Here is a 17,764-nt window from a genome sequence, read left to right as displayed (position 1 = left end):
AATACTCAAATTTCTCTAGTTTTTCCACTATGCCCTTTTTGTTCTGAAATCTTACTCATTATCCCACATTGTATTTAACTGTTATTACTCCTCCTTAGTCCCCTTGCAGTCTGTTACAATTCCTTACTTTTTTGTGACCTTGACACTTTTGAACAGTACTTACCACTCAACTTGGGTGTGTCTGTCTGGTGGTTTCACGTAATTAAACTAAGGTTAGCTCAGTTGGTAAAGAATCTGCCTGCAGTGCAGGAGACCTAGGTTCGATTCCTGGGTTGGGAAGATCCCCTGGAGAAGGAAATGGCAACCCACTCCAGTATCCTTGCCTGGAAAATCTCATGGACAGAGGAGCCTGGTGGCCTGCAGTCCACGGGGTCGCAAAGAGTTGGGCATGACTGAGCAACTAACACTTATGCATTTTGGGGAAGAGAACCACAGAAACGATGCAACCTCAGTGCATCATTCACAAGGTTCGTGATAGAGACCATGATAGAGTTCCTTCTATTAAGGTGGCATGTACCAGTTTGTTCACTGTAAAGTCACTCTCATTCTTCTTATGATTTATAAATATTTTGGTGGGAGATACTTTTAGATGATGTAAATCCTGCTTGTACTCTTGTTTCTTCTCAAGGTGTCATCCACTGACTTCAGCATCTATCACTTGTGTGTCTAAGAAGGTTTACAATAGTAAAATTCAGTCTCTAGAATGGTGTTTTGGGTTTATGGGGATCAATTGGTGGTCTTGGTTAATTTCCACAAAACCACCATGACCACACACAGACTTGTTAGTGGTCTCATTTCCTGAAAAGAGAGGAAAAGGAACTGCAACATATTATCCGGTGTCCAGACTGTAACACAAGGTCATATACACAGAGGGCCCTCCCTGAGTCTACCTGATGCTATGAATACAAGATACACTGGCTCCCCAACTCAATAAACTTTGTACTTTGCATCAGTACCAAACATTCCAATTGTGAAATAACTGCTGAGCCTAGCCTAATCTATTGCAGTCCTTGCCTTCAAGGATTGCTTCAGTTCAGTCGCTCAGTCGTGTCTGACTCTTTGCGACCCCATGAATCACAGCACGCCAGGCCTCCCTGTCCATCACCAACTCCCGGAGTTCACCCAGACTCACGTCCATCGAGTCGGTGATGCCATCCAGCCATCTCATCCTCTGTCATCCCCTTCTCCTCTTGCCCCCAATCCCTCCCAGCATCAGAATCTTTTCCAATGAGTCAACTCTTCACATGAGGTGGCCAAAGTACTGGAGTTTCAGCTTTAGCATCAGTCCTTCCAAAGAAATCCCAGGGCTGATCTCCTTCAGAGTGGACTGGTTGGATCTCCTTGCAGTCCAAGGGACTCTCAAGAGTCTTCTCCAACACCACAGTTCAAAAACATCAATTCTTTGGTGCTCGGCTTTCTTCACAGTCCAACTTTCACATCCATACATGACCACAGGAAAAACCACAGCCTTGACTAGATGGACCTTTGTTGGCAAGGTAATGTCTCTGCTTTTCAATATGCTATCTAGGTTGGTCATAACTTTTCTTCCTTAGACTGGTTATAAACCAGGGCACCACAGAAAGTGTTGGCCAGAAACTGGGACTCAGGTGACTGGAACAGTGGTGGGAAAGTACCTGCACCTTTAGGAGGAAGGGGGTTACTCAGGAGCCCAGGAGAGGCAGGAAGCCCACCCATCCTGATGCATGGACAGGAGAAAAGGCAGCTCCATGCAGCAGGGGAGTAGGCTAAACCTCTCCCAACCTGGCACCCACGTGGGCTGGTACTGAGCACGGTGTACACTACCCTCTCGCTCCATACACTCCTCCCTGTTAGGGTCTCACCTACTTTTCCAGTGCCAGCCCTCACTTCCCCGCTGGAAGGTGAGACCAGCTGGGGAAGAAGACACACAGCGCTGCAGGGAAGCCTGCCACCTATACCAATCTGCCTTGGCCTTTGTGGCAAAGATCAATGGACCAAGGAAAACCAACAGCATAAAAGGGAAAAAAAAAAAAAAAGACAAACAGAGAATACAACTCAGAAGATACAGATCATGCAAGGGAAAAAAATTAGAAAAAATTATTTAAATGAATACCAATGGAGAAATGTGGGGTATATAAAATAAGGATAAACTATTAGAACAATAACTACAGGGAAACAAAAATAATGAATTCCTGGCAAATAAAACTACAATTACTAAAATAAAATGAAAGGGCTGGAGAGTAGAACACAGAGAGGTACATATCAATTTCTGAACCAAAAGATAAAATTAATATATAAAATAAAAAGAAATTGAAATTATGAAAGAAAAAAACAGAGGATAAAACAAGATAAATCCATCATCTATCAAAATGGAGTTCCAGGTAGAGGAAATAAAGAAATTGTAAAAGAATTTGTTCAATGGTTTTTAAAAGTAAGGAAAAGGGAATTCCCTGGTGGTCCAGTGGTTAGGATAGGTGGTGCTTTCACTGGTGGGGACTGGGTTCAGTCCCTGGTTGGGTAACTAAGATCCTGCAAGCTTCATGGCACACCCCGCCCCCCCCCCACCCACACACACCAAAAAAAAGATCAGGAAGATAATTAATGTTCTAAAGCTTCTCATTTGTCTTAACAGTACTCAGGGCAAGCTACAAGTACCATGAAGGCAGGTTTATTTGCTTTTGTTCTCCTCCAAGCACCATAGCTGACACAGACTAGATGCTTTAAAAATATCATGCAATAAATGAATAAATGTATGAATGTGCAGTTGTTAATTTTTAAAACTACTTAAAAATATTAAGGGCACTGATTAATAGGAAATTGGGTAATAAATCTGTAATAAGAAATACATAGGTACACAAAGTATTACACATAAATAAGCAAAAAATAAAGATCTACTGTATAGCACAGGGAACTATACCCAATATCTTGGGTATAGTTATCTTATCCATCCATATAAATGTATGAATAACTGAATCACTTTGCTGTACACTTGAAACCAACACAACAATGTAAATTAACTATATCTGAATTTAAAAACAAGAATGACAACAAAAAAGAAAAGATAAAGAAGATTACAATCAAATACTGAGATTAGGAGATCGATTACTACCTCCAACTCTGCACTGTTAACTTTCATAGTAATATATCCTTTTGTTTGATTTGTTTATCATCTGTTTCCCTCTACTAGAATGTAAGCTCCATGAAGGTGTTTCATTTTATTTCTCATTCCAAGCATCCTAAACCATGCCGAGTATGATGAAGGCACTCATGCATATGTCACGGTCCCAGACGTGCAATACTTAATACCTCCCTTTCAGAAACTGCTCACAACAAATTCAGCCACAAGAAATGCAATTAGCTGAGAGTCTCTGGCTGTAGTATCTTCAGATCTTCTGTAGTTTTCCAGCCCAGACATACTCTTCCTGGGCAGCCCCAGGACTGAGTGTGCCTGGAGGGGAAATGACTGCCCACAAGAGACCGCTCTATTGTTCCTTTTTCTTTCATGGCATTGGTTGAGATTTTGTCACATGACACAGTAAGCTGAGGCTCCCCCTGCCCATTTTCATTTCTTCTCCCTTTCATAGTGTCAGACCTGTACTGTGGACTGAAGACCTTCCCTGATAAATCCTGCTTCCTCTCCCCTCTTCTTTCACAGGCATGGCCCCAGGTCCCTAACAAACCACTTGCATGCCAATACTGTCCAGCATCTGCTTCTCAGACAACTTGATCAATAAGGTATCTGTTACATGATTAAATCATATCAACACAATCATGTAAGATGCAAATTGCTCTGTGATTAGACTGGTGTATTTGGCAACGACAAGAGGATGAATTTTGAGTAGGGGGGACCGGAGATGAAGAGACTAAGACAATGGCCAAGAATTGCGTCAAAAGGCAACGAGGGCTTGAAGTAACCCTGGGTCCAGGACACAGAGAACAGGAAATCAGCAACAATGTGGAGGCAGATGCAAGAGGCCTTCCCAACTGACTGGAGGTTAACATCAATGAAGAGAGGCATCAAAGGGGCTTCAGTGTTTCAAATCCCAGAGACTGATAATAGCGGTAGCATTTACAGCACGAGGGCAACGATGAGGGTAGGCTTGTTCAGGGAGAAAAACGGAGAAGCAGTCAAAATTTGTGTCCCAGGTTTCAAGCTGCCGGCTAGATAACCAACCAAGTGGAAGCAGGTAAGGCTGGTAAGGAATGTAGCCAGAACTGAAGAAAAAGCCTGGGAACAGAGGTCTTTTATTTGGATATAAATGTAGACTACTTTTTCTAAAAAGAGTGTTCTGAAGTCATTCATTATAAAGGAAATAGGTAAACTGTGCTAATCGAACAGAAATAGGAAAATAAAAGCCAAGTGGATATAAATATGTTATTAATGAAGGTGGCACAGTTGAGATTTTCTTCTGGGAGGTGAAGTAAAACAGAAGATACAGGAAAAAAATAAATAAAATAAAACAAGCAAACAAATAAAACACACCTATCATCAGAAAGGCAGGCATTTAGTAGCTACCAGAAAATAATTCCTGGCATCAAATTCTAAAATAAATTTCTCACGTGGAACTTTCTAAAAGGCCAAAGGATGACAAAAAGGCCAGTATCGCCATCATCAGTTCATTGAAAAGCACACTCAGTCGTTGTATGATTGGATCTTTACAAGATGACCTTGAATAAAGTCAAGTGTCTGAGCAAAGGTGGCCTTTGGACCGTCTAGCTTGATTTTATAAAACTAAACAGAGAGGAGCAGCTGAGAGGCACATGCCCTTTTAATCAGCCTTCACAAGCCTCTGAACTGAGACGGCTCAGGGAATATGAACTCCTGGATGGCTCACAGATCAGAGTTCAATCAGTCACGGGGCTTGGGAGATCACGGCCGAGAAAGCAGAGGATGCTTGTTTTCCAAAGAGCTAACATGCACACCTTCCTACCTAACGGCCTTCTTGCTACCAGAAGCCCCGAGCAGGTCAAGAAACAGCAGCAAAACACTCCTAGATGAGTTTCTCAGGAAGTTATTTAGTGCCCCAAATCTCCCTGAAAAGGATTATATAACTAGAGAGCTGCCTTCAAACAAATAAAACACAGTTTATATGCTCTCAATAAAAAATGAAAGGCAAGGGCATGAAAACAGTAAGCTATTACACATGAATAAAATCTTTCCCTATTAGTTTTGGCAGAAATACACTGTTAAGTTCAAGAACACAGAGCACAACATGGTTTAGGAGAACAGGCTTGCTGACTCTGGAGTTTTATCACATACTTGAAATACGACTGTTCACAAAAAACTAACCATAGACTAGTTACCCTTTCAGAACTCTGACTTACAAGGCATTCCATGGTACTATACTCAAGCTTAATGTTGCTACAGTTACAGAAGAAATAAAATAAGCACAGAGTTTTACAAATAAGTTGAGCTTTAAGGTGTCCTCTGATGTTCTATATGTACCATACAATAATCCACTGAAACTTACAGTAGGTAATGATACACATGTAAAAACCTGAACTTGCAGAATACTGCCTGATAACAAAACTGGAGAATATATTAGAGTACTAAAGCTGTCACTTCAAGTACAAATGCAGTTCAGAGTATATATTCTAAAGAAATGGTAAAGATGGTTGATTCGAAGAGAGTGAAAGGAAAATAAAACTGGACATTACAGTAGCAACCAAAATCCAACAAGGCCTCAAACTAATAATCCAGGAGCCCAGCATACTATTCAACTTGACTTGTATACGTGTGAGTGTGCGTGTGCAAACACACGTGTGGTGAGGTGGGGTGAGGCGGAGGTGTATAGGAGGAGGAAGGTGAACTGCAGAACAATCAAATCTGGTGGCTTCAAGTTATCAGAAGAGTAAGCAAGTGCAGAGCATTAGTGTTCATCCCTTCCAGGAATGAGAAAATATTCTTAGATGCTCTTTAGACCTGATAATGGCAGCTGCTTCTGGCCACTGGGCAGGAAGGGAAGGCCTGGCCCGATCACAGCATCTTCAGTAACCTGACTTTGAGAGTGACATTCCATCACTATCAACACTTTTGATCAATGGAGCAACACAGAACACAGTGAAAGCAACCCTTGGGCTCCTCTCTTTTCCATTAGTGCGCTGGTCCAGTGGGATTCAGGGAGGATGTGTCTCGGACCCTTGTATACGCAGTGCAGAACGGAAACAGTCCTGTCCTGGAACTTTAATCATGGTGACTAAGTGAAAACTCAACACAAAATACATATGTACTCAAAGGGAGAGGCCCAGATTAATTCTGATGTTAGTGTACTGCCTCATCTGTGCCTCTCTATGAAGGATGTGGTTGCATCACTTGGACTTATCACAATACAACTTTGCCTCGGGGTCCTATGAGCATTATGTGAGGAGCTCTGCATAAAGCACAAAGTAATAACACAATAAATGTTAGCTATGTTATTACCGTCATTTAATCCTCGGCGAGTTAGAACCATCACACGCACTGGCAAAACAGCAAAGAGAAGTGGGGAAGAGGAAGGACCAGAAAGAAGAAATTGATGGTTTGTTACTTATTTCAACAGATGCATACAATGGGAGGATTGCTCTGCTCAGCCAGCAAAGGACTGGGCTCATGAGATGGAGACAAATATGCTCTAAAGTCTAAATTTGCAAAATAATGAAGTTCATAAAAATAATGTAATATTTAAAAAGTGACAGCAGCTTCATCAGAAAAAGACAGTTAAGTTTTACGTATCATGTCAACAATACACACTTCAGTAATGTGGATTTTTCCCCCAGAGATTTAGCCTCAGTGAAATCAGGATTCATTAAACCCAGTATCTGGTGATTACGAGGTTGGACTGACAGGTCAGAAGCACTACGCCCTGTTGCTGGAAGAGAAATTACACCTGTTGTGGATGTACTCCTTCAACAAGATGACTCTCTTCCAGGTTCTGATTAGGAAAAACGAGTTAGTGTACTAATTTCAGTGAATCAAGCTATGTATTAAAAATCATGACAGAATTATTTGTCTAACTATATTTTACACTGTGATGAAAAGTACAGCTATCACTTATACCAAAATATGACACCAACAAACTTATCTATGTAACAGAAACAGACACACAGACATAGAGAACAGACTTGTACTTGCCCAGGGAAAGGGGGTGGGGAAGGGATGGAGTGAAAGTCTGGGATTAGCAGATGCAAACCATTATATACTGTACGGATAAACAACAGGTTCCTACTGTATAGCACAGGGTAATTCAATATCCTGTGATAAAGCATAATGGAAAAGAATATGAAAAAAATGCATATGTGTATAAACGATTCACTTTTCTGCACAGCAGAAAGTAATACCTTGCAAATCAACTATACTTCAATAAACTAAATTTTAAGAAAGGTACAGATACTACATAAAGTTTATAATACACAGTTATAGTTTAAGGGGGTTAATTTCTGCTTCAAGTTATTCAGATCCACAATCTGTTGTATCTTCTTTGTAACAAATGATCTACCTGATTTGAAAGTTTGTATGGCCCAAGAAAACACAGCAGGTGCTCTCTGACACTGCCTTCCTGTACCAGTTTCATGTATTAACTATTGTTCTGCATTTCCTCTGTAAACCCTGATGATAAATGCCCAAGGGCACTAGGTGGCAATCTCTGGAGCCACACACTCTTTCTGCTCCCACCAGCTGGACTCCATGCTGACTAAGAGTCAAGCTGTGTCTTCCCAAACCAGTTTATGCCAGTGGACTTGTTATTGTAATTACGAAATTTAATTAAATATTATGAAAGTTGATGGAATATAAGTACAAGAGATAAATCTTGTTTCTTATTAAAAACTAAATTGAAGGCTTTGGAAAGACTTCATAAAAGCAAGTCATTAAAAGGAAAGCTATTGGATTAGATGTGGGAAAGACCTATAAAAAAAGGAGAAAAAAATTTTAAATCTAAAATTCTGTAAGATTCAGAGTGTTTTGCTACTGTCTATGTTTATACTGTTAATACAATGTAGAATTCAAAATAGCAGAATCACTGTCAAAGAAGCACCCTTGGCCTCACCAAAATTTAGCAAATATATATTTATTATTATTACATAGTTTAGTGAAAATAAGATATTTTGAATATGTATACTTTTGCAAGACTCCCTATCTTAATGATTTTTTCAACTAAACAGTTCCAATTATGTTAGCTAAGAGGGTATGGTCAGTCTATAAATAGAAAAATGGTTTAAATGAGAAATTTCTTTGAATTAGTAGCTCTTAAATTTATGAAGTGTTATGATCTAAACTGGATCACCGTGGAATACAGGTGTTCAAATTTTTGTTCCTTACTTTTGAAAGACAAAGTACTTTGAACAAAATTCTACCAGATTTAAAGATAAAAACACTCTCCTTCCTTTAGTCTAATATAGTAGAGAGCAGAGCAAAACAGTTAAGAACATGACTCTGGTCAGACACCCCAAATGTGAAATCCTGGCTCCAATACTATTAATTTCAATGACAGCTTAACTGCTGAAGCCAGCCACACAAACCCCAGTTTTCTCATCTGGAAAATGCCTTCAATAATTATATCTATACCACAGGGGACATGGAGACACTGAAATGAGAAAATACACATCAAACCACATGGTAAGTTTCTAGTACACAGTAAGTGCTCAAAATGTTCATCATTAATGTGATTATATTACCTAGAGCCAGATATCCTGGAATGTCAAGTTAAGTGGGCCTTAGGAAGATTCACTACGAACAAAGCTAGTGGAGGTGATGGAATTCCAGTGGAGCTATTTCAAATCCTAAAAGATGATGCTGTGGAAGTGCTGCACTCAATATGTCAGCAAATTTGGAAAACTCAGCAGTGGCCACAGGACTGGAAACAGTCAGTTTTCATTCCAATCCCAAAGAAAGGCAATGCCAAAGAATGTTCAAACTACCACACAATTGCACTCATCTCACATGCTAGTAAAGTAATGCTCAAAATTCTCCAAGCCAGGCTTCAGCAATACGTGAACTATGAACTTCCAGATGTTCAAGCTGGTTTTAGAAAAGGCAGAGGAACCAGAGATCAAATTGCCAACATCCGCTGGATCATCAGAAAAGCAAGAGAGTTCCAGAAAAGCATCTATTTCTGCTTTACTGACTGTGCCAAAGCCTTTGACTGTGTGGATCACAAGAAACTGTGGAAAATTCTTCAGGAGATGGGAATACCAGACCACCTGACCCACCTCTTGAGAAACCTATATGCAGGTGAGGAAGCAACAGTTAGAACTGGACATGGAACAACAGACTGGTTCCAAATAGGAAAAGGAGTATGTCAAGGCTGTATATTGTCACCCTGCTTATTTAACTTAATGCAAAGTACATCATGAGAAACGCTGGGCTGGAGGAAGTACAAGCTGGAATCAAGATTGCAGGGAGAAGTATCAATAACCTCAGATATGCAGATGACACCACCCTGAGGGTAGAAAGTGAAAAAGAACTGAAGAGCCTCTTTGTGAAAGTGAAAGAGGAGAGTGAAAAAGTTGGCTTAAAGCTCAACATTCAGAAAACTAAGATCATGGCATCTGGTCCCACCCCTTCATGGGAAATAGATGGGGAAACAGTGGGAACAGTGTCAGACTTCATTTTTCTTGGCTCCAAAATCACTGCAGATGGTGACTGCAGCCAAGAAATTAAAAGACACATACTCCTTGGAAGGAAAGTTATGACCAACCTAGACAGCATATTAAAAAGCAGAGACATTACTTTGCCAACAAAGGTCTGTCTAGTCAAGACTATGGTTTTTCCAGTAGTCATGTATGGATGTGAGAGCTGGACTATAAAGAAAGCTGAGCGCTGAAGAACTGATGCTTTTGAACTGTGGTGTTGAAGACTCTTGAGAGTCCTTTGGACTGCAAGGAGATCCAACCAGTCCATCCTAAAGCAGATCAGTCCTGGGTGTTCACTGGAAGGACTGATGTTGAAGCTGAAACTCCAATACTTTTGCCACCTGATGCAAAGAGCTGACTCATTTGAAAAAACCCTGATGCTGGGAAAGATTGAGGGCAGGAGCAGAAGGGGACAACAGAAGATGAGATGGTTGGATGGCATCACCGACTCAACGGACATGGGTTTGGTTAGGCTCCAGCAGTTGGTGATGGACAGGGAGGCCTGGCATTCATTGGGTTGCAACGAGTTGGACACAACTGAGTGACTGAACTGAACTGAACTAGGGAAAAGAGCCAACTACTATGAATACATAAGTAAGATTATAAGTAACATGTTCTCTCCTGTGTTGGAATGTCAGTTCTTTAGGAAGATGGCCTCCTCTACAGACAGTTCACAAACACCTGTGGAAAACTTCTCCAGGCTCAATAAAACAGGGATTTTCATCAAGGGGCAATTTTCTAGAGGACATTTGGCAATATCCAAATGGAGACCTTTTAGGTCATCACAAGTCAGGGTACCTATCAGCATCTGGGATGTAGGCCAGGGACACTGCTAAACATCTTATATCCCAGAATGTGTAAGACTATAGGATATAACAAACAAAGAATTATCTGGTCCCAAATACCAAGATGGCAAGGTAAAAATACTCTGTAGCCTTAAGGACAGAATAAGAAAGAAGTGATTTCTAAAATCTGAACTCCACAAAGTTTTCTGAGAACATAAAGATGGGTGATCAATGAAGTCAGGATTTTCATTATCTTATTAGTTTCAGGACCTTTGCCATAGATGTTTAAGAGACATGGATACCAAGCACTGAGACAAGGCTCCTTTGGTCAATAAACCATTGTGAATACAGCCGATCATACGATAACCTTACAATAAATTTGATTTTAAAGTAAGCAATGTCATACAACTAGAGCACTAGAATGAAGTACTAGAAATCAAACTTCCTTTAGAAGAATAAATCTCAAAAAGACCCAAAACCCCCAAACAGTGGGTGGGAAATTGAAAGATCACTCTAGTAGCTTGTATACAGGGGGCCTCTCACTTGGTCTCAACGCAGAGATTACTGAGCTAGCTTGTGGACCACAGGTGTACGTTCTTCCTTGGTGAGCATCTTGTCTTCTAGCTCAGGTCCTTGCATGACAAACTCATTCTTCAATTAATAATGCTGCTCAAAAACACTATTAGAAAGCTCCTAAGAGTTCATTTAAACTACCTGTCAGTGAATTCACAGAGTTTTCTTAAAAGCATGAGATAAAACTGTATATATACAGATCAATCCAACAATATAGATATATGCTGCTGCTGCTGCTGCTAAGTCGCTTCAGTCGTGTCCGACTCTGTGTGACCCCATAGACGGCAGCCCACCAGGCTCCCCTGTCCCTGGGATTCTCCAGGCAAGAACCCTGGAGTGGGTTGCCATTTCCTTCTCCAAGGCATGAAAGTGAAAAGTGAAAGGGAAGTCACTCAGTCATGTCCGACCCTCAGCGACCCCATGGACTCCAGCCTTCCCGGCTCCTCCATCCATGGGATTTTCCAGGCAAGAGTACTGGAGTGGGGTGCCACTGCCTTCTCCGATACAGACATATATTTTCCCCCAAAGCAGAAAAAGAAGTCATCAACATGTTAATGGTACCTGTCACTCCAGTGCCTTTTATACTCAAATCTAGAAGACCAAGGTTTGATTCCCAACTCTTAGATTTTTGTCAAATAATAAAATTCTCACTAAAATGCCTGTGAAATGAATGGGAATGTATTATAATTGTCATTTAGTAATGAGAACATTGAGGGAGAAAAGAAATGACCCTGTACCAACTGTAAAAGTACTAAACAAATAAAAAAACCAGCATTAAGATTGCTTTTGAAACCCTTTAAAAGCTGTATTTAAAATATTTTTAACTTCATATGACATTTATCCCTAAAGGTGACATAGCAAGTCTTCTACGTAAGCATTACAATTTCATCCACTGAATCAAAGGTTTTTTACTTAAAAAAATTAATATTCTGTATACAAGATATTTAACATATCTAAAAGGAGAAAGTAACTCACAAAATGCAAATGAAAATACACTGCAGCCAACAGCTAACTCTTTCGCCATCAAGAGAAGGCGTTCACGCAAAGCTTACATCACACTGCCTTATGAAACCTGACAGACAGTACTCCTTTTCAGAAAGTATGGCAAAAGAAAATTAAAGATCTCTACTCACCCTTCTGATAGAAGAACTTCCTGTAATAGTAGGCGCCGAGATCCACGTGTTCTACGATGTATCTTTTCACCCGATCCAGGTGTAACACCAAGTTTTCCTTGGGCACTTCAAGTACTGCCACGCCTGCATTTGTACAATGGGAGCTGAGTGTAGACTCAAAGGAGGCACTTTCACATCCACTAAAGGAACCAGAATTTGATTTGGACAGGCTGATCTTCCTTTCCCCTTCTCCACCAATCTCATTCCGAAAATAGGGACAGCTCATCACCAGCTCATTGCTTTTATCATCTCCCTGGTCCATGCTGAGGCTTCCCTTGGAATTCAGGTCCTCTGTGCTGCCCATTGGGGAGCTGAAGCTGGCCGAGTGGGACAAAGGCCCCGAGACCAAGGATGCCACCGCAGCTGCCGAAGCCCCTGTGGTGGTGTTTCTCCTCTTAATTACATTGTGCCTGTTCATAATCGCCTCGTTCAAGTCAAATAAGATACTCTGGACATCGTAGTGGGCAAAGCACTTCGGGCATGTCCAGGGCCTGACAGAGTCTTCCGATCGGTTATCTTCAAGATCCGACGACTTCCCAAGTTCCTCACCTTTGGCATTGCGTAATTTACGAAAAATGGACGAGTCTCCGGTTTCCGACTTGGAGCGCCGCTTGAGTGGTTTTTCCCTTTCCTTAAAGAGCCTGAGGTTCTCTCTCTGTGAGATGGGCCCGTCTATAACATCCAAGGAGAAACCAGAACCCTTGCCCCCACCGGCGATGAGAAAGTCACTGAGCTTGGTTGGAGTGGGACCTCGATCAGACTTGTCGTCTTTGTAGCCCTTTAACAAGTCAAAGAAGCTTTCTCCGGACGTTCCCTGCTTATCAATTGAGGATGTGCTACCGTATTCCCTGTGCAGCGACGGCCCCGTCTTGTAGGTGGGCGAGATACATTCATCAAAGCTATCCACGTCAAGCTCACTTATGGTGATGTCGCTGTTGCTGCGCTGCCGTATCCGGCGCAGAGCCTTCCTGGGGGAGCTGGGGTAGGCTTCGGGCATGAGAAATCTGGAGTCCATGTTCTCCGATGGCCGCGTCTTGCTCTTCAGCGTGTTCTGTATGCTTTTTAACATGGCTGAGTCACTGGAATTGAGGCTTACAGAACTTCCCTGACTCACAGGACTGCTTTTGGAGGACATGCTCTCAAGGCAACTTGAGGTTTCTATTTCCTGGCTTGAACGGCTAGATTCTTTTACGTTTTCCTTTCTGGGGGGCCAATCTGCAATCCTTGCCCGAACTCCCATCTTTGGGACTCCGGGGGTCGAAGTTATATGGTGAGAACCTTCGCTTCGGGGGGGCCCTACAGGAGCCATGACAGATGACCCTAAGCTGCCATTCTGGGACCTGAAACGTCGCATGTAGAAGTCGTCTGTGTGGACTTTGGGGGTGCCATCTGCGCCCACAATGGATGCCCTTTCAGTGGCAACCGGCCTCTCTGTCTGTGACCGTTTCAGGCTGGTCATGATGCAAAAGCAGTTTGACTTAAATCCCCACAGAAAGGACCATCATACCTAAGTTTTAAATGTGCACTTCCCTTTTGGAGAATGGCTTCCAGAAAATACAGCAGTTGCACGAGATCTTAATCTTTTTCATTTAAAAGGTTAAAATAACTCCTTATTTTCAAATCTCTGAAAATCCAGAGCTTTAGAGCATTATAATCCACAAGAGTTCCTTTGCTTTACTTTGATAAGATGGCTTTCTTTCAGAAAGAACTGAATGGAACTTGTATCACTGGGACTCTGTGACTGCCATAATCCCATGCTTTCTCTAAAAGAGAGAAGGACACTTTGGATTAGCATTTAATAAATACATCTAAAAATAAATATGCAATTGCCAAAACCAGACACATCCAAATAAAAGATTCACTAACTGGATTGTGGCTCACAGTTTACAACCCATATTTTTAGTAAAGCAGATTTGAAAGCATTTAATAATATCCATCATTTAAATTACATATATTTTAAAAGACTGTGAATACTTCAGCTTAATTGAACTGTTTCATATCATTAGAAGGCGGTGAGGGATCTTGTTCCAGGACATTAGCCCAAGTACAGACCACAAACAGACTCCAGTGACCTCTAACAATGCAGACTATCATGAACCGCTGTGCTGACCAGAAGTTCAAGGCATAACCGACAGAGTTCGATAATTAGAGCAACATACAGCTTTTTAACAAGACTAAAAATTGAAAAATTATGTTACTGAATATGTCGCAACACTTACTTTTTAACCTCTTCTGTATTTCAAAATTCAAACTTAGTTTTGTTTCTTTACAAAGGCTTAACAGAGTTGGCAAGAGCAAATACAACAGAGAGAAAATAAACACGGTTTTCCCCAAGCCATTCTACCCATTAGCATGCTTCTGTCATGCCCTCTAGTTTATTACTTACCCCAAAGAGCAGAATTTCAGAAAGCATCCAGCATTTTCCACCACCTCTTCCCGAGCTCTCTTTCCTTCTATCTACCCTTAAAGCTACAAACGTTTCACTAATTAGCAAAATGCCTGCATTTCCTTACGCATTGCAACCCACCCCATCCTCCGGTGCTAATTTATGAAGACAGCAGAAACCAAAAGCTGCTGTGAGCAGACCTTTCCATATCCCCCAGTCGACGACAGAGAACTGCTAACATCCTTCCAGGTGACGGGCAAAGAAAACCAACTTCCTCAGGAGCACGTCAATCAGGAGGTAAGAGGCACAAATTCTGAGCACAAAATCCTGCATGGTTGCGTACATCCTGAAAATAAAGGCAGAGGACCCTTTTCCAAGGCTCCACAAATGACACAAGAGGTGGCCTTTAAATTCCTGCCAAATGCATGTTTGCAAAGATGCTGCTGATCCAGCACTGCGCTGCCGGGGCCGCATTGTCTACAAATCACGGCTGACACCCAGGCCGACCCGGGCTCGCTGCGCTCCGCTCCCCAGCAACAAGCACTTACTTCCACGATAATTAAGCATCTCGCTAGTCGGCTTCCTGCCTCCCAGGCAGCCGCTTTAATTTCTCCTGCGCTATGCAGCATCATTTTAGAAGACTCGCTGCTATTTAAAGGCTGGAACATTTAGGGGTGTTTCAAAAATGCACGCCGCCTGCAGAACACAGGGCCAAAGAAGCTCCAGCTGGGCTCGCACGGGCTGCTTAGACCAGCCCCACACAAAAACGCCAATTGTTTTCCCTCTGGCTCCTCTTCACCATCTTTTGTGAAAGGGATAATGGTTTCGCACCGCTACCCAGTGAAACCTGACTTTGGACCTCTCTAGATACTTCTACCATCAGATTGCTATAATTTGACTGTATATCTGGGAACTGTCCAGGCTCCTCTTGAACTGTAAACCTTCAAGTGGAATAATGTGCTAACTGTTGCGTCTGAAAGAGACCATGTGGCCACAGCCAAGGTTCAAGAAGTGCTCCTTATAAAATGGAAGGAAACTGGGCAACTGAACCAAAATGCAAAGTAAACACTAGCCCATTTCAAAGAAAGAAAAAAAAAAGTCTTTTGACAACCCCAAACCACAATTTATGAGCTATTTTGTAACTAGGGAAAAAAGCAGCTGTTTATTTCAATGAAACAGCTTTCAAAGAAAGAATACACTGACATACAAAATAATTCTCAATAGATTCTTATGAAAATCAGATGTGTTCAACGTCTCTCACAAACTCACAGAAATCCAAATAAATCACCTATTGTTCCCAGAACTGACATTCTCTAAAAGGCCAGTGCACCAATCCCCCAGAGTAAAGACTCATTCGGGCCACATTTCATTTCCCTTAGAATAGAGTTGACTGCAGGACTCTTTTTTTAGTATCTGTGAAGTTATAGGTCAGCACTAAAATACAGTAAGTAACACTGACTTGGAAATGCCTGTCCTTGGTGGTCACTACTACAGGACTCCCATTCAGAAGCATCGCATATGCTGCCTGGGTCTTTTTAACAGGTTTTAAGAAATCTTACACAAGTGGGCTTCCCTGGTGGCTCTGTGGTAAAGAATCCGCCTGCCAATGCAAGAGACACAGGTTCGATCCCAGGTCTGAGACGATCCTACATGCTGTGGAACAACTAAGCCTGTGTGCCACGATGAATGAGCCAGCGATCCAGAGCCTGGGAGCCGCGAATACTGAGTGCATGTGCTACAACTACTGAAGCCCATGTGCTTTAAAGCCTAGGCTCCACAACAGAAGCCCACACACCGAAACTAGAGAGTGGCCCCCACTCGCCGCAACCAGAGAAAAGTCCTCACATCAGCGAAGACTCAGCACAACCAAAAACAAATAAAATTATTTTAAAAGTCTTACAGAGATATATTTCTTTGTATTAAAAAAAATGCCGAGACTCCTGCTACATCTTGATTATGATAACTCAGTGTTATCTTTTAATTTCAAAATATACATGGGCACATAGGGGAGAGAGTGCCCACGCTCTTTAACGACCTGAAAAATCTGAGGAGGTTCAAGATGGGACAACTAAGGTAAATAACAGATTTTGTTTTCTTGTCATGGAGACTTCTTTCCTTTTCTCTTTTCCTCTCTTTCCCATCCTTATTTATAGCAACAAAGCCCTTCAGGTACAATAGGAACCTTAGACACAGACCAGCACCTACAGAATATATACACTTTGTGTTTATTCAAGTACTAATTGAAAATAATGATGCCATCCATGTGTAATATGACACCACATCAATAATATCTGAAACCTATTCCTTTGGGTTAATGGAAATAGCAAACATATGCTAACAATGATTAGCAATTCTCTTAGTTATCAGCAAACCTGCCTAAGCATCACTAAATATGGTAAAAAATAAAAAAAAAAAACAATAGAATTAAGTAGAAGACATTAGTGACATGCTAATTTATAGTATGTCACCTCTATCTGTTCAAAGAGTAAACTATTTAAGAAATATCCTTGTTATGTGTTTAATTTCACAGCTCTAGGTAGTACTTGAGTCCATGGTGGATCCATTTAGCTAGAACATCAATCCCATTGTTTAGTTCTGTGAGCTCCTGGAAACTCTATCAGCTAAGGAGAAGACGCTATCTACTAACTGAAACTCTTTCCATCATTCAAGGTCTATCACCACGTAACGTGCCACTGTTTTCTGATAAGACCATTCTTCCAAAGGAAGTGCCTCCTGCTCTCCGGTAAATCACCCCCGGTCTTTCTGAATTAACTTCTGAGCATGGAGCACACACTTGGCACTAGAGATATTTGAGGAAACAGCCCCTCCCCCCAAGGGCGGCTACAGGTGTAAAATCAGTCTCTGTCATCCTGGCTCACTTAGACATTTATATTCTTGACCTCTCTCTCCCTCCTGAAATTCTGTCTTCTCTAGGCCTTCATGATGAACACATTCTTCTTAATTTCCCGTGCCTCTTTCTTTTGGCTCCCTCCTCCGGATCACTGGTGGCTCCATTTAAAAGCAAGTGATTCCAGGGTGGTACCCTTGGCTTACTTCTCTTACTAGTCTTCAGAGTTTTTGAAGGTGCTGTAAAGGGTGTTACTATTAGGATGCATTTGAGCACCCAGTGCATTAGGATGAGATCGCAGGCCTGGGGGCACTGGAGTAAAACTATTACTCTGGAAACCAGGGTGTTGACTTGGCTGGATCAGTTGCCTGTGCAACTGAACGAAGCAGAATTAGGAAACTGCTTGGGAGAG

General features: G+C 41.7%; 1 protein-coding gene across 22 annotated transcripts in view; it reads right to left on the bottom strand.

The window, feature by feature from the left end:
• The window catches only part of SIPA1L1 (signal induced proliferation associated 1 like 1), a 520,024-nt gene that overhangs the window by 125,861 nt on the left and 376,399 nt on the right, over positions 1-17,764 (bottom strand). For 19 of the 22 annotated variants that reach the window (XM_061429305.1, XM_061429299.1, XM_061429298.1 and 16 more), the window contains one exon: positions 12,080-13,881. In XM_061429305.1, the coding sequence (XP_061285289.1) occupies positions 12,080-13,577 (1,498 nt within the window). In that variant the 5' untranslated portion in view covers positions 13,578-13,881. Of the gene's footprint in view, positions 1-12,079; positions 13,882-14,504; positions 15,719-17,764 lie in introns of those variants that run through there. The other 3 variants (XM_061429313.1, XM_061429312.1, XM_061429311.1) reach the window with 3 other exon arrangements.

The sequence above is a fragment of the Bos javanicus genome, chromosome 10 (genome assembly GCF_032452875.1).
Source record: "Bos javanicus breed banteng chromosome 10, ARS-OSU_banteng_1.0, whole genome shotgun sequence".
Taxonomy (NCBI): domain Eukaryota; kingdom Metazoa; phylum Chordata; class Mammalia; order Artiodactyla; family Bovidae; genus Bos; species Bos javanicus.
This window is presented reverse-complemented; position numbering and strand designations above follow the sequence as displayed.